The following is a 22,042-nucleotide window of genomic DNA, read 5'->3' on the forward strand; positions in this document are numbered from 1 at the left end:
GCTTGGTCACTTCGACGCCACCTCGCTGGTCCTACCCTCCCCCAGTCATGAACATAAACCGACACCCTTGACTACCAGTGGCGGATCCAGGGGGAGGGGCGCACCGGGCGTCCCCCCCCCCCTCTTAATTTCCAAAGCGAAAAAATATAGCTACAAACGGCAGTTTTTGGACTGTAAAATGTCAAAATTTTCAAGCTCGCTCGCTCCGCTCGCTCGCATTTAATCGTAATGCCATTCTCCTGAAGTTGCCAGTAAATTGCCGGCAGTTGCGCCTGGTGCGCCCCCCCCCCTAATTTCCAAAGCGAAAAAATAAAGCTACAAACGGCAGTTTGGGGACTGTAAAATGTCACAATTTTCAAGCTCACTCGCTCCGCTCGCTCGCATTTAAATTCTCCTGATATTGCTGCCAGTAATATTATTGTCAGCAGTTGCGCCCGGTGCGCCCCTCTTAATTTCCAAAGCGAAAATATATGGATAAGAACGGCAGTTTTGGGACTGTAAAATGTAAAGTTTTCAAGCTCGCTCTCTTCGCTCGCTCACATTTAATCGTTATGCAATTCACCTGATGTTGCTGCCAGTAATTGCCAGCAGTTCCGCCCGGTGCGCCCCCCCCCCTTAATTTCCAAAGCGAAAAAATATGGCTAAGAACGGCAGTTTTTGGACTGCAATGTAAAATTTTCAAGCACGCTCGCTCCGCTCGCCCGCATAATAATCGTTATGCTCTCCTGATATTGCTGCCAGTAATTGCCAGCAGTTGCGGCCGATGCGCCCCCCTTAAATTCCAAAGCGAAAAAATATAGCTACAAACGGCAGTTTTTTTTTTTTTTACTGTGAAATGTCAAAATTTTCAAGCTCGCTCTCTCGCATTTAATTGTTATGCCATTCTCCAGATGTTGCTGCCAATAATTGCCGGCAGTTGCGCCCGGTGCACCCCCCCCCCCTTTATTTCCAAAGCGAAAAAATATGGCTCCAAATGGCAATTTTTTGGACTGTAAAATGTCAAAACTTTCAAGCTCGCTCTCTTCGCTCGCTCGCACTCAATTGTTATGCCATTCACCTGATGTTGCTGCCAGTAATTGCCAGCAGTTCCGCCCGGTGCGCCCCCCCCCCCCTTAACTTCCAAAGCGAAAAAAATATGGCTACAAACGACAGTTTTGGGACTGTAAAATGTCAAAATTTTCAAGCTCGCTCGCTCCGCTCGCTCGCATGTAATCGTTATAACATTCTCCTGATATTGCTGCCAGTAATTTATCGTTTCACACCGTCGTTCCATCCATTTATAGGGGGACAAACCCCTCCCACAACCTTCCCCCTTGCTCGTTCCGCTTGCTCGGGCTCGGTCGCGTTCATGACATCAGTGTGAGAATAAATCATTACTAGAAGTTTATTTAGATTATACCATTTATAGGCAAATTGTCCAATAACAATTCACTTCAAAATGTACTGATACCTTAAACAAGTGGGACTGTTTCAAGTCGATAAAACACGCAAAAAACTTGCATCACATTGCACTATTTACAACATCAAAAATGCAAAAAGTGCTCACCGTGGGAGGGGGACACTCCCTCCCACATCCTCCCCTTCGCTCACTCCTCTCGCTCTTGCTTGGCCGCGTTCGTGATATTCAGTGTAAATATTAAAACAGGAAGTTTATTTGGATGATACTATTTTACAGGCAAATTGTTCAATAAAAATCTACATCAAAATATACTGCTACCTTAAACAAGTGGGACTGTTTCAAGTCGACAAAACAAGCAAAACATGCATCAAATTGCACCATTTACAACATCAAAATGCAATTTCAGTTCTAACCGTGGGAGGAACAACAGACACTTCCACACCCTGAGTTCCCCCCCCCCTGCTCGCTCCCTCGCATACTAACCCCCCCCCCCCTCCCCCAAGATGAAATCCAATCTACGCCGGTGCCCTTTCCCCGCTTGGTTTCCCTCAAAAACAGTAAAAGTCTAGGGATTGACAGCTTCCTATATTCTAAATGTCTGTCCAAAAAATCTCGTTACATTTAGTGTCAAAACGCACCCCCTTGAAAAAAAGCTGGTGACGCCCCTGCACCGGCAATGCGCATTGCCTTCAAAACAATTGCCTGCACGCAGTGGTGCGTTTGGCGACGTGAAAGTTTGAAACTTCGGATTTTCACTTCGTTTTCGAGTCTTTTTTCACATTTTATGGACTAGGGTTAGGCCCTAGATAGGCTATACTAGGTTAGGCCTTAGGGTTGGGGTTAGGTTGAAGTTTTAAGGGATTAGGATTAGGTTAAATTGTGATTTATTACTAGTGTCCAATCTCGGTCCTCGGATCTCTGCTCGGCAGCCAGCGCCATGGACCATGGTCAAATTGTCGGTAAAGTGCAAATTCCCCCGCGCATCGCATGCGCATTGAAACGCATGTAAACAGACAATGGCCAAGGCAAGGGCAATGCCATGGCCAATGCATCATGTAGGCTAACCCCGGCCGCGTGTTTTTTTTAGACGGCACAGATTGGGGAAACTAAAAATCTATCGGGGACCCTATCCCTAAACCTAACCCTAATCCTAATCCTAATCCTAACCATCAAACCCTAACCCTAACCCTAACCCCAACCCTAACCCTAACCCTAACCCTAACCATAACCAAAAACCCTAACCCAACGTTTTTCCCATAGGTTTAACACGCGCCATGCCCCAATCTGTGCCGTCTTAAAAAAAAACGCACCCCGGCCCTGGTCGCCGCCACTTGACTTGTGGGTGTTCGGGCTGGTCGCAGTTACATGTACTATGTAGGCCTATGATTGAAAATTGAATGATGTAGATTGACTAGATTCTACCTGGTACTTCTAGATCTAACTTAGATCTAGGTCTAACTGCGACCAGCTCGAGCACGAAGTGTGTATATGTGTGAGTGTGTGACTGTGCATATGTGTGTGTGTGTGTGATCGTGTGTGGGGGAGTGTATGTGTGTGTGTGTGTGATGTATTGAGATTCGCAATTTCGCAATTTCTGGACTACCGCAATAGATATGGAAGATAACTTTAGTGTGGAATCTCCTCTGTATATGGTTATGCTGCCGCCGAGCGATTTTTACAAATTCTTCCATCCAGCTAGTAAACTACAAGGTTGAACAGACCATAAAACGTGTGCGGTTAGGTTCCGCCTAGTTTCAACTCCACTTCTTCACTTTGATCGGTTTACGACTTGACGCTTGATGGAAGTCAAATAAAGAAAAACTGAATGTAACATGGTTGGAAATTGTGCTGGAACCTTTGTATTACTCTTCTTAGCAACCAAACTCCACCCTCATTAGAAGAACATGTTTCTCACCTTGCTGGATAGAGCATCTTTTCCTCATTATAATGACACCAAGATCATCAAATTTGGTTGAGAACTTTTGATTTTATGAATGATTTAAAATGAGCAAAGTCATGAAAATTCCACTGTTCCGTTTTCTGGGCCACCCAGTATAGATCTAGTCAAGATAAAATAAACAATATTGTCCTTTCATATCTCTATTGTGCAGATTGATACCATCGTCACTTCTGATGGTGTCGGCCAACATCAGTATCATATGTGTACCTTGTAGCTAGTGCTCCTAAGTCCTATCTGTATCAAGTATCATGGATGCAAGCAAGTAAGTTGAATTTTATTTTGCACATTCAATACAAATTACAAGGAAGGCTTATTCTTGAAAGGTTTTGGGACACTTAAGGATGGACCAATTATTTCTCTAATCAGTTGCTGTATTTAGCATTTCTTACCTGCACACATAAACCCATTCCCAAAGAAATAATGAAATTATTTCATTCAATTTTCTTCACATTTGTACTCTTACCTGTGAAACAAAACTGTAACCCTATACTTTTGGTCCGGTGTTATGGAACCAAATATGTTTTAAAATATGTCTATACATGGTGTTCCTAAAAAAGGTTACCGAAGTTGAAAGGTCAGCTATTTCTCAAATACACATACATGTAGTCATATCCTAATTCTTAAGTAAAAGGTAGGACTAACTCTTCAGCTTTCAATCGATACTACCTCATTTGTATCACCACTGTCATGCATCACTGAGTTATGCTCTCCTGAAGGTGACGGGTACAAAACCCTCTTTCTCCAAGTTTTTGGAAATTCAAAATTTGGTGAATATCAATGCCACATTGTTTCCATTTGCTTTATGAGTTGTTAAAAGTCTTACAAATGAGTGGTTTCTATCCTCATCTATTCAAGTACTAACCCCTTTGATATATCCACCTCTCCTCGTGACCAAATCCATATTAGTTGCACCATGATTACAGAAAGTTTCCATTGGAAGTAAATGTTAAACCACATTCAACCCATAACGTGTTACTGAACAACGCATGCTTGTACCCTAACATGCTGCAAAACACTGAGCCTGTAACATAACCAGTTAACAACGTGCCCGTCCATTCAAGATTTCAGGACTGACACTGGTCTCTAGACTGTGCAAGTCATTCATCCATGAAATTTGGAAAGTGAATGTCATTTCAGGATAAATTTGCTGTGAAATGTGGAAAATCATTGTGTGACAAGGGAAAACTGACTTCTGTATGGCCCTTTTTAAGCCAAAAATTTAGGGGTTTTCACCAGTTACCTTCAAGAGCACCTAACTCAGTGATGCATGACAGTGATTATTTAAATATGTCAAATTAAAACTCAAACATTGTTTTTATGAAATTGTGTACTCTATTAAAAATAAACCCAAATGGATACCTTTAACATTGGTTACCCCAAGTTTTGACTTTCCAAAAACTTGGAAATAGTGGGTTTTGTACCTGCCACCTTCACAAGTGCTTAACTCGGTGATGCGTGATAACTGTGCAAAACAAAGTGTAAAATAAAAGCTGAAGAGTTACTCCTTGCTCCTAATTAAGATTTAAGATATGAAATATTGTATTTCAAAAATTCTTGACCTTTGAACTTCAGTTACAGTACCTTTTTTTAGGAACACCCTCTATAGTGGCCACCTGTCTATTGCTGTTTCCCCCAAGTGGCCGTCATAGGCAGGTTTGACTGGATATCACAAAGTAATTTTTGAAAGTAACTGACTTCTCAGAGGCTCTGCGATACATGTAACATGTAAAAACTTTATTTGGGCTTTAATTTTTGCAAATGACAGTAAATTAGAGTTATTTATGAACATGTGAAAATGAACTAATTTTAGAACCTGCAATACTGGATGAATTTGCATCATTTTGTTGTTGATTAGAATGTAATGCAAACCAGTCTAGAATCCAGATTAGGGCTGAGTCGAAACGTTTAACAAACAGTTAAACGACCGTAAGAAGTAAACATGTTTAGCATTTCACTGTTCCATTAACAGTTTCTGTCAAATTTTTGACAATAATGTAAATGTGCTTGAAATTTGTAATTATTGATCAGTGAATATATAAGCCTGCCTCTATAGTGAGTTTGTAAGTGAATATATTTATACCTGTGAGCCAGAAATCATAACAATGATAACACCACCCCCCCTCCCAATTAGGATTTAGGCATGCAAGTATTTCCTGAAAGCTTTTTCACACTCCATTTAATATCAGTTTGTTTTCACTTTCCTTTGCTACTCCCCTCCATAATTGTGTGGTATATAACCACACAAAAATCTGGGATGCTATAACACGGGAGTCTATGGATTTTTTTTTTTTTTTTTGGAAACTAAGTTTTCAATACGTATTAGGGCAGTATCTCAAAAATGTTGAATGTTCAGGAGATCCAAAAAACATGGCTGCTTTAACACCATAATGAATGGGACTACCCTCTTTCTACCATGCCACAGTGGCTCTGTCTTTTCAGGTAGAAATCTGTAATTTGGACAGTATACAATCTAGCTCCTTAGCTATAGTACAAATTTATATAAAAATTTAATTTTATCCAAAAATTGAGATACAAGGTTTTAACACCCTAGCAACGATATATAGATTTTTCACACATCTGATGCTCCATTGTTCAGTTCACTATTTTTTATTTTTTTATTTTTTTTTGTTTATTTTTCACAATTTACAGGTAAGATGTCAATCTCATGGTGGAACTTTAATAGATGAGGATGAAGAATATGAGCCTTTTACTTCTGGATTATTATCAACTATCCTCACCCTTTCTATACAAATATAAATGTGAAAATTTTCTGTAGTCAATGCACACTTGCATTCGATTATTGGTTGGTTTAGAAAATTGAGATTTAGATGTTCATGTACTTGCAAATTAATATATAGTTAACATGTATGCTATAGATTTTTTGCTTCCTCTCCAAGATTTCAATTTATAAAACAGTATGAGATTTACATGTAGTATTTGCATGTTTACTACAGAGAGATTTTTAACACTCATAAAACACTACAGGGCTGGCATGGTCACAATGAAACCCCTTTTTACTGTGATATTAATGGTTGTAAGAAGTTGCACACCACTAGTAGACAGTATTTAAGACACATCAAATCCAAACACTCAGAATTTTGGATGGAACATTGTACTACACGATGCATTCAAGATCCAAACCCAGCAGTTGTTAATGATTTAAGAGATGATGAAGGCATTAATGATGGACCCGTGCAAAATGGAGTTGAAGATGATGATTTTGTAGAAATTGATGTGAATCATGAAGTGGGTGCACTTCTGTTAGGTTTAAGAGAAGAACATAAAACATCCAGTGAAGCATGCAGTTTTGTAGCAAGAAATGTTTCAGAAATCATCAAAAGTTTTCGTGAAGATGTGTCAGCGAAGGCAAAGGATTTTATGCAGGAAAATGGTATTGAACATGAAGCATTGAACCAGTTAGGCCTTTTAAGTGAATCCCAGTATGAAAGGGCATTCAATGACCTCTCTACACAGTCTTCACTGGAAAAATATGCAGCAGCGCATTTTGATTATGTTCAACCAGTGGAATATGTTTTAGGGCAAAATGAAAAGGGAGTATATGAGACATTTCAGTATGTATCTATAATAGATACCATTAAAGCTTTGCTGAAGAAAGATGATGTGTTTGCAGAAGTATATAATGGCCATTTGTCTGTGAATGACACATTGGGGGATTTCTGTGATGGAATTCACTTCAAAAACAATGAATTGTTTTCTACAAAGGACCCGGCAATACAAATACAGTTGTATTTTGATGAATTCTGTGTGGCCAACCCGCTGGGGAATAAAGTAAAGCAGATGAAATTTGCGGCTGTCTATTTCACCTTGGGCAACATTTCCCCAAAGTATCGGTCAAAACTTCATGTGATACAACTTGCAACTTTGTCCTTGGCATCCCATATACAGAAGTACACTTTGGATGCAATATTAGCACCGCTGTTACGGGACATTCAGACATTGGAATCCGCAGGTGTCGATATCATGAAGGATGGTGTAGCTCACACCTTGTATGGTACAGTTTCATTCATTAGTGCAGACAATTTGGGTGCACATATGATTGGCGGATATCAAGTACATTTCCATAGTGGCCGTGTTTGTAGATGGTGTAATGTACATGTAACATCAGAAACTCTTAAACTCCACTTCAACCTTGACAAACTGCAGATAAGGACGAAAGAGGCATATAAGCAGCAGCTTGAAAATATAGCTCAGAATCCTGATCTGGCTCGTGTGTATGGACTCAAGAACGATTCTCCTTTTAATCACCTACAATACTTGAATCATGAAGTGGGTGCACTTCTGTTAGGTTTAAGAGAAGAACATAAAACATCCAGTGAAGCATGCAGTTTTGTAGCAAGAAATGTTTCAGAAATCATCAAAAGTTTTCGTGAAGATGTGTCAGCGAAGGCAAAGGATTTTATGCAGGAAAATGGTATTGAACATGAAGCATTGAACCAGTTAGGCCTTTTAAGTGAATCCCAGTATGAAAGGGCATTCAATGACCTCTCTACACAGTCTTCACTGGAAAAATATGCAGCAGCGCATTTTGATTATGTTCAACCAGTGGAATATGTTTTAGGGCAAAATGAAAAGGGAGTATATGAGACATTTCAGTATGTATCTATAATAGATACCATTAAAGCTTTGCTGAAGAAAGATGATGTGTTTGCAGAAGTATATAATGGCCATTTGTCTGTGAATGACACATTGGGGGATTTCTGTGATGGAATTCACTTCAAAAACAATGAATTGTTTTCTACAAAGGACCCGGCAATACAAATACAGTTGTATTTTGATGAATTCTGTGTGGCCAACCCGCTGGGGAATAAAGTAAAGCAGATGAAATTTGCGGCTGTCTATTTCACCTTGGGCAACATTTCCCCAAAGTATCGGTCAAAACTTCATGTGATACAACTTGCAACTTTGTCCTTGGCATCCCATATACAGAAGTACACTTTGGATGCAATATTAGCACCGCTGTTACGGGACATTCAGACATTGGAATCCGCAGGTGTCGATATCATGAAGGATGGTGTAGCTCACACCTTGTATGGTACAGTTTCATTCATTAGTGCAGACAATTTGGGTGCACATATGATTGGCGGATATCAAGTACATTTCCATAGTGGCCGTGTTTGTAGATGGTGTAATGTACATGTAACATCAGAAACTCTTAAACTCCACTTCAACCTTGACAAACTGCAGATAAGGACGAAAGAGGCATATAAGCAGCAGCTTGAAAATATAGCTCAGAATCCTGATCTGGCTCGTGTGTATGGACTCAAGAACGATTCTCCTTTTAATCACCTACAATACTTTCATGTGACAGATGGTTTGGTAGGTGATATTGCCCATGATCTGTTTGAAGGGCTTATCCCTGAAGTGATTCAGTTAACTGTCAAACATTGTGTTGAGCAAGGTTACTTCACTTTGCAGTACTTCAACAACATCAGCCACACATTTCCATATGGTGATAGTGATGTGAAGAACAAACCCAGTCCGATGTCTTCTGTCTTGGGCACATTCAAAGTCAAACAGACTGCTGCACAAGCATGGTGCCTACTACAATGTACGTCTCCTTCCCATAATGGTAGGACACACAGTTCCATGTACTGATGAAAGGTGGTTGGTGTTATTCTTGCTTCTTGACATAGTAGAGTACTGCACAGCACCAATTGTGAACAAAGTCATGGCTGACTTCTTAACTTTTCTCATAGAGCTCTTCACTACAAGATACTATGGAGAATATGAAGACATAACAATGAAGCCCAAATGTCACTATCTCTTACACTACCCGCATATGCTGATGGAATTTGGCCCTCTCGTGCACTGTTGGACATTGAGGTTTGAAGGTAAACACTTTACCTTCAAACAAATTTCATGGAGGACAAAGAACAGACAAAATCTCACTCGTACTCTTGCAGAGAGGCATGAATACCTTCAGGCATGGCACAGATCAAAAAAGGAGGGCTGCTTCTTAACTTCAGATATGGTTGAACACTCTGAAGGTAAAGTCTGTCATGTGAGAGAGTTGTCCAAAGAAATGCAGCAGCTTGTGATGACTGTACATCATTCTGAAACAGTGTACATGGCAAGGAAGGTAGCTTATAATGGCATATGGTACACATCAGGGTCTGCCGTTGTCCTGGATAAAGATGATACTCTTTATAGGTTTGGAGTTATCAGTACAAGCCTTATCATTGCAGGAGTAGTGTACTTGGTGTGTGAACAAATGCGAACAGTGGACTATGTTCAGCATATTCATGCATGCTCTGTATCCAAGGTTCCACATAATCTCAGACTTGTGAAAGTTACAGAATTTCGTGATCATCACCCTCTGAGTATCTATACCACAGAATTTTCGGAATGTGTTGTACTACGGTATCACATTGTATAGATTGTGGTGACGGTGTACAGTAAAGCATGCAATTTTGTACTGAGCAAGAATTGTGTCTGAAATCATCAGCAGTTTTTGTGAAAATGTGTCAGAGAAGTAAAAGGATATTATGCAGGGAAATGGTACTGAATCTGAAGTACTGAAGCAGTTGGCCTTTTATTGAATTCCAGTATGAAATCGTTTTCATTGACCTCTCAACACAGTCTTCATTGGAAACTACATACAACAGCATGTTGATTACCTATATGTTCAACCATTGAAATCAACTGTATGTCACTGAGTATATGTACTACCACATTTTCAGAATTTGTTGTACTACCGTACAACATTTAATAGCAATTTCAAAAGAATGTTTTTTATATTTTCTAGGCCATTATATGGCCAAACAGACAAAACATTCAATAAGATGATGAAAAATATATCTACACAGTTGTAACATAAATGGAAGCACTACAAAGAAACTGTAATAAGAATTTTTCATTATTAGAAAATGCAACCTGTAATAAATTGGAAGTTTCAAAAAGTTTACAGTATTACAGTACATGTTTTTTTGTGGGTTTTTTATGTGTTTTTTTTTTCAGATGAAATTTGACTGCATGGCTTCACCTTGATTCTGTAATATACATGTCATGTAGGGCCATTTTCACAATCAATGGTATACTTTTGAATTTCACATTATTTTGACATAAAAAATAAACATAAGAGCTCTAGATTCCTATTTGCCTACATGGTCTTATACATCACAGGTAATGCTACCTTGGGTAGTATAAAGTTTTCTGATAAATGGTCTTGACATACCGAGCCAAAATATAGCCCCCAAATGGGTATTTTCAAGGGACAAAATTGTCATACTTTTATATATTTGCCTTGCAAATTTTTGCTCCTTTTGGTGATTTTCATGAAGATATAAAGTGAATTTAAAAACTATTGAAATGACAGCTCAATGTTACTCATTTTTTCATGAGACAACATTAGATTTGATATTTCAAATGTGACATTTTCCATTAACAAATGAAGGGTCAAAGTAGTGACTGCTAACAGTCCCAATATGAGCTTGATTCATGACAGTTTATGATGAAGGGTGATCAACATCATCTTTAGTTTTACCAACATTTATGTCAAATGAACCATTCAACTTTTGAACATTTTGTAGAAAAAAACAGTTTTGGCAATTAAATTTCTCAAAATACAATTATGCTTTCATACAGGTTGGTATGAAACTTTAATATTTCCTCCCCTATACTAACTGCTTGATAAACTTAATTCTTATTTTTGAGGGCATCAAATATTTTTTTTTACAATTTTTTGAAATTTTCCGTTAACACGTACGTGTCACATCCAAAACACACTGTCACATCCGAAACACATTGGATGCTAAAATGGTGCAGAAATTTAATATAACACTGGTTTCAGATCAAGTGATTATGTGAGGACCTTCAAGGGCCTAAAGGCCTAAAAGTACTCTTCTCAAAAATTGTAATGCAATTCAACTAAAGCAAGGATGGCACAAATATTGTTTGAGATGTGATGTGTTAACATAAAATTCAGTTTTGCTCCACAAATGCGGATTTCATCTCGTATATCATTTTTATCACTAAAATAATTTGCAAGTGCCTTGAACCTCTAATAAATTGTCACATTTACCAGCAATGAGCATGTATTTTTGAAAATAATCAGGATTTTAGTAAAATATAACTTGATTTTAACCCTGTTATATCGTGTTGGTAGCTTGCCATTGTGAAAAATACAATACAAGAAATACTCGACCTTGACCTTTGACCCCATCACTCAAAACCTAATTGTTTCTTATGTAAGCCATACCCATGCAATCATCCCACCAAATTTCATGAGATTCCGTGCGGTAGTTTTTAGTTAAACAAATCACAGACAGACACGCACGCAGACAGACAGACAGACATATAAATAAATACACGGCGATCAAAACATAACCTTCGTCCAACTCGTTGGCGAAGGTAATAAAACTGAGGCAAGATTGATTAGCTCCAGAATTATTTGTTCCTTAAAATTTCAATACCAAGGAACTTTTTAATTAAAACAAAATTGTGAAGAGAAAAGAACAATTCTAAATTTTGACCCCTTTGTCCCCTTTTTTATGCCATTGATTGTGAAAATGGCCGTAGGCCCATGGAAAGACTTACAATTTCATCTAGTCCAACAAAGTACAAAACGTGTTGCACAAGTCTTTTTTTATTTAAATGCAATTTTAAATTAAATACTAAAAATGCATGTACATGTATTTAATGTAAATCTCAATTTCCCTTTCTTTTCAGTTGGATAGTGTTATGTTTGAATGGTTCGAACAAAAAAATTAATGTGCAAGTGGATTTTGTCACGCCTGAAGAACTCATAAAAGAAGCTCAGATGAAATTCCCTCAGATAAAGGGTGCTTCTATCAGACTGCAAGTCTATGACAAAGAGGTAGAAGAATTTATAGATGTAGAAAGTGGGGATGAAATTCAAACCAGATCCAAAGTAAAGGTCTTACAGGTTGAGACAGCTGCAGATCATCTTCATCAAGACACTCCATGTTCCGTCCAAGAGCCCGTACCATGGTGGGTTGTATGCATGAATTTACAAATTTTGAAGTATAGATAATTGTCCCATAAAACATCTAATCCTTATACATGTATTACAGGCTAAATATATCACACCAAATTGTGTGTTGTACATGTATAACTATGGGTGCGTTTATACTTTACTATTTTAGGCCAAACGTTTTCAAATGTGGTTAGAGCAAAACGCTGTTGCATCCATGCTTATTATGCCTCCGCCACGAAGTGGTGCCGGAGGCATTATGTTTTCGGGTTGTCCGTCCGTCCGTCCGTCCTTCCGTCCGTCCTTCCGTCCGTAATGAATTTTGTGGACAGCGTAACTAAACAACCTTTTGAGGTATCCTAATGAAACTTGGCATGTATGTGTATTAGGGGGTGAAGTTGTGCCTATCAACTTTTGGGTGCACACGCTCAAGGTCAAAGGTCAAAAGGTCAAGGTCAAATACGTAAAATTTCACTATTTCCACCATATCTATGCAATGCCGGAAGATATTTTCTTGAAACTTAGTGTATACATGTATTACCCAATTAAGATTCTCTGGTGAAAGTTTGGGGTCATGAGGTCAAAGGTCAAAGGTCAAAAGGTCAAGTAGAAATATTAAAACTTCACTTTTTTCTCCGTATCTTGGAAATTGTTCAAGATATCTTCATGGAACATAGTATATATACATGTACTTACTGGCAGTGATTATCTAGAGAATTTAGGGTTCATGGGTCAAAGGTCAAGGGCAACACTTCAAAATTTTACTGTTTCCCTCATATTTAAATGCAATGCCAGCAGGATTATTATTTTTTTTTACAATTGGTATATGCATGTATAACCTAATAGAGATTCTCTGGAAGCTTTCTTTTTTCCTCTTTTTTTGTTTGCCTCAAAGGTCAAAAGGTCAAAGATCAGGGGAAAGTGCTGAACTAACTTTTGCCTCCATATCTCAGAAGTGGCTCAAGTTATCTTGAAACCTACTACACTCATGTACATATTTATGCATGTTGTCCCCGACTGTGATTATCCTATGAATTTTAGGGTCAAAGGCCAGACAAAAATGGTTACAATTAACTTTTCAATACAGAAATTGCACTTTTTCTCCATACCTTGAAACTTACTCAATGCATAAACTTATGAATGGGTCAAAGTCAAGTTAAAGTCCTTAAATCCCCAAATACATGCTCTCCTGTTCATCCAATTAAACCTAGGTCAAGGAAGGTGAACATTCAACACATTTGTGACAAACTTGTCATTTTAATATTTTGCCAATTTTATGAAAATGTAATCACACATTGTCTACATGTACTATAGACCTATTAGGAGAATCGTGCATTATGGCGGAGGCATACCAGTCGCCTTAGCGACATTTCTAGTTTTCGAATAAACGTTTCAAAACGCACAAAAACATGCATTTACGATCGTGGTTAGAGCAAAACGCTGATTCTAGGGGAAGCATACAATGTAAACGCAAAGCGGCAACATCACATATAACCACGTTTAAATGACATATAAACGCCTTTTCGGTTCACGTGAGAATACGCACGCCTGCCAGGCCCTCGCTGTACATAGACACGTGAATATTAATAGCTCGCTGCCCGAATATAAAATTTGCGAGAAAGTGCGGGCCTTATTTTGACAATATTCCTTCTCGGGTCAACCATGGGACAATGTAGCAAACGTGAAAAAGGTATTTGTAGATAGTACCCCCGTGAACAGCGTTTTGAATCGGCGTTTCAAAACACTGATTCTGCCTTCGCAAAATAAGTATAAACGCACCCTAAGCATAAACAGTACCCCCGTGAATGGTGTTTTGAATCGGCGTGTCAAAACGCTGATTCTGCCTTCGCAAAATAAGTATAAACGCACCTTATATGACCATGTGTTTGTCATGAAGAAGGAGCAAAGTGTAATATGCCAAATTATTGCAGTGTTTTAACTTTCCATTGTGCAAGAACATGCTTCTGCTACCAGTGGAAACTATCTTTCTTTTTTTGTTTTGTTTTTTTTTTTTGCACATTCACAGGAAATGAAAACAATGGGCACTAGTCACAAAAGGAAATTTTTGTTGAGATATGTCAGGGGTATGAATAATTCTGAACATGTACAAAAAAAGAACTTTGGGCCATATTTATTATTATGCAAATGAAGTTTAGCCAACTCATATGTGGATTTGTGCATAGCAACAAGTAGATGAAAGATAAGGAAGCACCAACATAAAAGCTTTTACAAGAATCTAAAAAAGAATGTTAGTTTCCATGGGGTATGAATCAATTTTGAAGATGACTAGTGTACATTGCAGTGACAATATGGAAAACATGTCTTGTTTCATGTCATAATTGTAATCATTTAAAAGTAAACGTGTTGCCCCAAATTGTCCAGAGACATGTACACTGTAATGCAAAGATTTGTTTTCTGCAATTGTGCTCAGGCTGACATGTTAAAAATGTACACAGGCCAATGTATATATATATATATATATGTTTATTCAAATCATTCCTACATTTCAGTGCGCAAACAGCTTCGACAAGTGGTACTGCCAAGCTTGCTTCAACCAGTCTTTCCCCGAGTGCTTCTGCTTCGCATGCTCAACATTCTGTGACCAGTGCTTGGTTGACCAAGTACAAAGTGCCCACTTTCTCAGATTCCTTGACTGCGAAGATTGAGTCTGGCAATACATCAGCTGGGAATGATTCTGCAATACTGGACATACTGTTTGAATCAGTGAAGCCATATACATTGCAAGTATCTGTGTGTGTAGTGTAAGTACAATTACTGCTATCATAGGAGCTGTCGTGCCTGACTGGATGAGACTATATGGACTTCCATACAATATAGGTCCCTGGTTCGATGGGGAAGCACTTTATCCTCATGCCTTGGATAGGACTTTAAGCTGTCAATTCCCTGATTGTTTTTATAAGCATCTTGCTTTCTTATAGCAAGGTAAAAATGAACTAAATCATACAATGGTTACCGTTTGGCCCGTATTCTGAACAGAGAACGGAGGTTTAATTTAGACCATGGTCTAAGATTATAGAGTGCCATTTCCAAACTCTCAAAACAATATGTCATCTTCATTCTCACAAAAACAAGATTTCAAACTTTAAATGTAATTATTTTCAGAGAACAAATTGAAGATTATCATGATATTGACAATACCAATATATTTTCATCCATATCCTCTTCCAATAATATAAGCGAGTCAATGAAGCAAAAATATTATTAAAAAGTTGCATGTCTTGAACGTGAGATCTAGTTTAGAATTTGAACTCATTCTTTAACATATAGGTACCCGACTTCAACTCAGTACTCTGAAATCGTCGACAAGCTGCTTTCGAAGTACCCTAAGTTGTCATCTAAACTGGACCTCACAAACCAGAAGGTATGTTTCAAATTTTAATTCCCTCCCCCCCCCCAAAAAAAAAGTAAGCTATGCATCTTATTTGCCTCTATGTCAGTGTTGTAGTCGAGTCCACTAGTTTCGAGTCCGAGTACGAAATAGATCCAAACCTTGCCATTTAATAGTTTTACATTAGGACTCGAGTCCGCGGGCTCATCTGTAACACTGGACTGGCGACGTGTAAACATACACATACAGGTTAGAGGTAACTCAATGTGCGATGTCCGCACAGATACACTGCCTGAGCCGGCAAATCGATATGTGACATATGGATGTGCAATCACCCTTGGTAGGGAAGGGTATATTGGTATACTAGTAATTTAAAATGAAGACTCAAATATCAAGTCAGTATGGCAAACTCGTTTCCCATGGACATCTCACCGGAATCGTTCTTAGCAATCAAGGAATTGGGAAGGGAAGGCACTCTGTAGTCTGCAAACCAGGCACTAGAAGGAGACAGCTGACTGAGCTGAGCGTGTGAAGTACTTGGTTGACCAGTTGGAGGACCATCTGATGAGGGTTTGGCGTTATTGGGCAATCTAGGGGACCCTTTGAAGCAATATCCACTGTATCAGTGGGTCGAGGGTGAGCCGACATTTGCTCCGGTGACAATTGCTCTGGCAATAATGTCACCGAAGACATAGAGTTAAGGTTAGGGTTATGATTTGGTTTATGGTTCGGAGTAGGTTAAGGATTAGGGTTAGGGTTGGGGTTGGGGTTAGGTTTAGCATTATGAATTGTCGCCGGAGCAAATGTACAATCGGGTCGACTACTAGAAACCAGTGGCGTAATGCAGCGGATTAGACACAATACGTTTGGGAGGGCTGCCATTGTTCCTCTCATAATGGCAGCCCTCCCAAACGTATTATGTGTAATCTGGTGCATTACGCCACTGCTAGAAACACTCGTCCCGCTGTTTGCCGTTGGCTTGGCAGTCTTTCTTGGGAGACTGTTTGAAGCAAGATGTACCCTTTATGCACTGAAGCCATGTCTTCACATGGTTTAGGCTCTTGGATGGATTTGGATGAACGTATATGACACTTTTAATTTAAGGGTGATCACTTTAATCTTCGTCCCCGTTTGAATGGGTCCATCGATCTCTTTCAACGTTGATGCATTCGTCCACCTCGACATCATATTTCTGTAGCCGGATGGCAGTGATGCCCTCTAATCGAGGGAATATGTTCTTTGGCTCTGTTATTACTTCATCATCAGGGACAGTGTCTCTTGCAAATGTGACTTTCTTGTTTGATCCATTATTGGACAGGAGCATCCAACATGATGTCCAGGGATTCCAGTTTTCAGGCAAAAGCCTAAATTCAGGCCCTGTATTATCAGGCCATATATGTGTCAGTTTTTTGTGTACAAATTTAACAATTTTAGATAGTTTTCAGGCCCACTCATGTTTTCTTACTGGCAACCCTGGATGTCACATTTTGATCTACCATTGGTTCTGTTTTGTCAGTGGGTATGGTCTGGTCATGTGACTCACTCTTCTCCGTACTTTCTGTCTGAACAATGTTCAGACTCTGCTTTCCTTCCAGATGCGTCAATGGATCCACATCAACCCAATCTGTACACTGCTTTTTGAAGTAGTGTACATGTATATAGGTGGTTGCAATTATAATTAGTTGCCAGGATCAAGGTTTGCGGTGCTATCTTGAGATTGACCCTCGTAGTGTGGTGAACATTCTGCACTCAATGTTTGAATCTATTAGACATATACATATCAACCATTCTGCATGCATGCAATGAATTCAGTTTTCTATTCCATCTGTCTTTTTTATATGTGACTTATAAATATTTAATAAGCCTAACTCTTTTTCCCATCCTCTCCTTGAGCACGCGACACAAATTATTCTGCAGCTTCAGGCCAAGAAATACATATTTCCTGAACATTTACTTCAGCTCTTTGCAACATGGTTTCTTACATATATCGTGGCATGAAAACTAGTCTTAATTCAGAGTCAGCTGAGGATATTACACTCTTTATGCTAAAAATGTATAATTTATATCTGTTCTGCTTTCTTTTTAGCAACTGTGGGTTACAAAACTTAAATATAAGTTCCAGAACAGCAGGAGAAGGGATGAAACCGTGAGAGCCAGTTTGGAAGTACTGCAACGGAAGAGGAAGCAACCACCAATCCGGAATCTTTCCAAGACAGCAAAGGAGCAGGTGAAGTATCCTCCTATTTTCGGGATGGCCAACTACCTTCCAGCAAGGCAGGCTTCTGAAGACGACAAGAGCATCGAAGCACACAAACAATGGCTACTAACCGAAGGGACCAAAAAGCAACCCAACTATGAAGAGGTAGACGTCAGGATGACCTTAACCTTCTCTGATAGAAGAAATGAAATTATAAAGGAAAACATACCCCTAGCACAGCTGAAAGAAGAATACCCATGGTTGTTCAAGGATGATGGTATTGAGGTATGTATACATACACCTTGGAAGAGTGCATGAAATATGGATTCTATATATGCTTGGGTTTTTTTATTCAAAGAAACAAGGTTACATTAATTTAGTTCACTATTTTATCTATTCTGACAGCTATGAGCATGGATAAGACACAAACTGTTATTTATAGATACCTATCAACTTACTACATGAATGTGCTACTAAAATAAAATCGTAATAGCAGTAAGTTGGAATGCAGCTAGTTGTAAGCATTATAGTTTCAGGTTTACCTCGTAGTCATAAACGTATCACATAACATATAATCCTCACTTGTTGAAACCAAGCCCTATTACTATTTTCTTGACAATTATCTACCAATATTCTATCGAATTCCTCTACAAATGTTAACTACAGTACTGGTTATTGTCTACCCCAACCCACGTACCCCCCCCCCCCCCCCCCAAAAAAAAAAGTAATAAAAAAGATCCTTTTGTGCATAGGCTGAGTTTATACCCCAAATGTGTCTTGATCGAGTTTTCTCTTCCCATTGACTGAATCTGCAGTTTAAGAAAACGTGATGATGAAGAACAATGCAATAAAATGACAATGATTGCACGATAAACCTTTCGCACCTTGAAGATTTTCTGGGTTAAGATCAATGAGCATATGTATCTGATTTATTGAACCTCAAAAATAATTTCATTTTAGTATTTAAAAAAATCAGTATTTAACAACCTTGAATTATCTGTAGAAAAAGAAGGGTCCCTTTCTCTAGATTGGTCTCCATTCACCAAAACCACATTGTGGCACTCATGCACATATTTTAGCAGTGTGCTTGTACTTGTAGATGGTAATTCTGTAGGGCTACGGTGACGAAAGTTTGAATGTGGATTATCAGTGATCACATAATTTTCACATGAAAACAATTTCAAGTGATAATTTTTCAAGATATTTTGTTTCTAGACAAAATACAAAGTGTAACTGAGGGTTATTTTCCTTTAAGAGTCACACTTCAGTCTCAGTATAACAACAATGTGTATACATGTTTGCTTGTTCAGCTTCTTGCAGACTTCCGACGCATTCACGGAAGTTGTGGTGCTCTGCAGCTATTGAAGAAGGGGCTACAGACGTACGCCAGACCACTGCTCCTCTCCTACAAGGGGCGATGTCTTCGAACCAAACTGAAAAGGGATGAAGACTTGTTATCATTAATCGATGACATCGAAAAACTTGCAGATGGGAAGGCTAGAGAAGGTGGGTTGATTTTCATCTTTTACACATTGGGCATTACCTGTGTGGGTAAATCCAAAAACCCTTCTTAGGGTTGTGTGTGATAGAATGTGAGTGACAATCATCACTTACATTTTATATTAATGTTTTTTTTTTTCTTCACATTGTATGTAAATTACTCTTTTTATATCAGTATTCTTGATAGTCGTTAGTAAGATCTGTTGCAATTTTTGAAGGTGAAATGTTTTTTTTTTTCCTTGGGCTTTCAGTAATCCTACACTTCTTGCTCCCTTTACTTTGCTCCTATTTCTTATTTTACTTTCTCTTAATTCCTTATTTTCATATCTTTTCATTTTCTTTTTGTGCAAAAAAGTATTGCAATAAATCACAGTGAAAATGAGTAGTTATTGTAGGTTGACAGGGTTGTGTTAATTCCTCCATTAAAGGGATGGTACAGTAATGGGGCAGAATTTGAAATCTACTCTAAACCTTATGATACGTGTTGTTATCGGGGATAAAACTCATACTAGTAATTTTAGAACAAAATTTACATCTTTCGGTTAGGTTAATGCGACATTAGAGGCGAAAAAACAGGGCAAAATATGATTTAATCGATCACTTTATAATCGATTCATTTCGCTTAAGATTTTCAAAAATATAAATACAGACATGATTTAAACCTTGCTTTTATGTACCAGTCTATATATAGGGAACAATATTATGTCGTATTATTGTACAAAAAAGCAAAATTTCCTGTAAACTTTGCATGTAAAGGTTGATTTTCAAAATCATAATTCCTGACGACGCCGTCGTCACGAATTCAAAGTTTCGATTTCCTTAATTTCTGTGGTCCCATTACCGATTTTTCTCAAATAAACTTTGGAAACGTGCAAAAAATAAGTGTAACACGTCAGTTTTGATAATTGTTTTCATTTGAAATTGTCAAATAACTTTTTGGCTAGGGCGCCCTCTTAACCAGAACTAAACTTCCCCTTTAACATGACATTGATTTTCATGTTATCATAGATGCAGAAGCAAAAGCTGCCATAACGGCCATACCTGCTCTTCTTGGAGAGAGCAACAACATCTTCAGATACCAGGTACAGTATTCCCTGTTATGATTTATTGTTGGTAAGGAGGTGCTTTTATGAATGGATGTCATAATTTTTTTATTGTTAAGGTTTACAAGACTGTCTCGCTGATTATACTTTTCCTGTATGACAAAATGTGTATCGAGTACGTTTCATGAACACTTAACTGGTCTAAAATTATTTTTGATCATTCTGCCTCCACCATCAAGTTTGAAATACATGTATTTAATGGTTAGTTGGATTTTCTTCAAACTTGGTAAAATGGTGCATTTGAGAGGACACACAAATCAAATAGAATTTGGGGACATTTGGCTTAAGGTCACAGGCCTGTCCAATATACTGTATTTTTTTTTTTCAAATGAAATGAAGGAATTATTATAGAAGCAAAGTGATTAAATCCACATAGAGAGCTCGTCCTGCAGATGGAGGAACATTTGTGGGTCAGGGTGGAGGGGGCTTGGGATGGTATTCGCAATTCCACTTGACCTTAGTAGAATAATGAAAGAATTATAAAACATAAATATAAATACAAAAATGCTGAGAAAGACCACCCCTTTTCCGGTCTGATAAAGTTACAGTAAGCATTGTTGAGTAAATTTGAAGTACATATTTCTTTCTTTGTTTTACACTTATGTCCACATAGGGTGATGGAGACCAGACAGGAGGATTAGCCATCTTTGTGAGCACAGATGAAAGCTCCCCACTGCATTCCAAAGAGTTCTCATTGGTCGTTGATGGCACATCAGTATGCAGGGTGGGGGATCTATTGACGGCTGCAGCATGCTACCTTTCAGCATTCTACGTATTTCACCTGCAGTACGAAAGCACTTTGCAGCGAACACTTGAATTCTGTCAAATCGCTCTGTTCCAGGTGAAGGACAAGTGCCCCACTGACAAGCATGTCCTGACTTTCATGACAAGACTTCATAGGAAGATGCCATGATTCTGTTTGTTCTTTCTGGTAAAAGTGCCGCGTAGAAGAGTGACATTTTCTGACTCAGTAACTGAGTATGAAATTTGAATTGTTTTAATTATACTTATGTCCACATAGGGTGATGGAGACCAGACAGGATTAGCCATCTTTGTGAGCACAGACGAAAGCTCCCCACTGCATTCCAGAGCAAAGGCGTCGATCCGGGGGGGGGGGGGGGGGGGGGCAAACATATTGTTTTGCCCACCCCCCCCCCCCAATAATTTTGGCAACTTGAAAAAATCCTTAATATGTAATGCAAGAAAAGGTTTTAACTGCACTGTAAGGCACTTCAAAACCATTAAATTTAACATAAAAATGCTACTTAGTATACACAATGTTAAAAATTTTGGCGCGCTATGCGTGCAAAGTGTAATATTATGACTTTGCAACCCCCCCCCCCCCATCCGAAAAATGGATTGACGCCCCTGTTCCAGAGAGGTCTCAATGGTTGTGATGGCACACCAGTGTGCAGGGTGGGGGATCTATTGACGGCTGCAGCATGCTACCTTTCAGCATTCTACGTACAGAGATGCCAACCTTTCTTTTTTTTGCAGTATGGGGGTCAAATTGACCCCCCCCCCCATTTGTGACCATTCCGCTGCGCAAAATTTTTTGACCGCGTAACTCGCTGACTTTTT

General features: G+C 38.7%; 1 protein-coding gene and 1 pseudogene across 1 annotated transcript; one reads left to right on the forward strand and one right to left on the reverse strand.

The window, feature by feature from the left end:
- The window catches only part of LOC139738054 (scavenger receptor cysteine-rich domain-containing protein DMBT1-like), a 140,629-nt pseudogene that overhangs the window by 84,503 nt on the left and 34,084 nt on the right, over positions 1–22,042 (reverse strand).
- On the forward strand, positions 3,608–21,374 carry LOC139738082 (sterile alpha motif domain-containing protein 3-like). Its single transcript, XM_071648744.1, has 8 exons — positions 3,608–3,621; positions 12,048–12,329; positions 14,823–15,053; positions 15,601–15,694; positions 17,748–18,143; positions 19,169–19,364; positions 20,367–20,440; positions 21,075–21,374. Exons 1-8 carry the CDS (start codon positions 3,608–3,610, stop codon positions 21,372–21,374), a joined length of 1,587 nt encoding a protein of 528 aa, XP_071504845.1.

The sequence above is a fragment of the Diadema antillarum genome, unplaced genomic scaffold, assembly GCF_040938485.1.
Source record: "Diadema antillarum isolate AM-2024a unplaced genomic scaffold, OU_Dant_1.0 seq00000720_RagTag, whole genome shotgun sequence".
Classification (NCBI taxonomy): Eukaryota; Metazoa; Echinodermata; class Echinoidea; order Diadematoida; family Diadematidae; genus Diadema; species Diadema antillarum.

Excerpts from the sequence above, each read along its gene's own strand:
- LOC139738082 (XM_071648744.1), top strand. Across the intron at positions 15,054-15,600 it reads TCAGTGAAGCCATATACATT|GTACCCGACTTCAACTCAGT; the intron begins GCAAGTATCTGT and ends TTTAACATATAG. Across the intron at positions 19,365-20,366 it reads AGATGGGAAGGCTAGAGAAG|ATGCAGAAGCAAAAGCTGCC; the intron begins GTGGGTTGATTT and ends ATGTTATCATAG.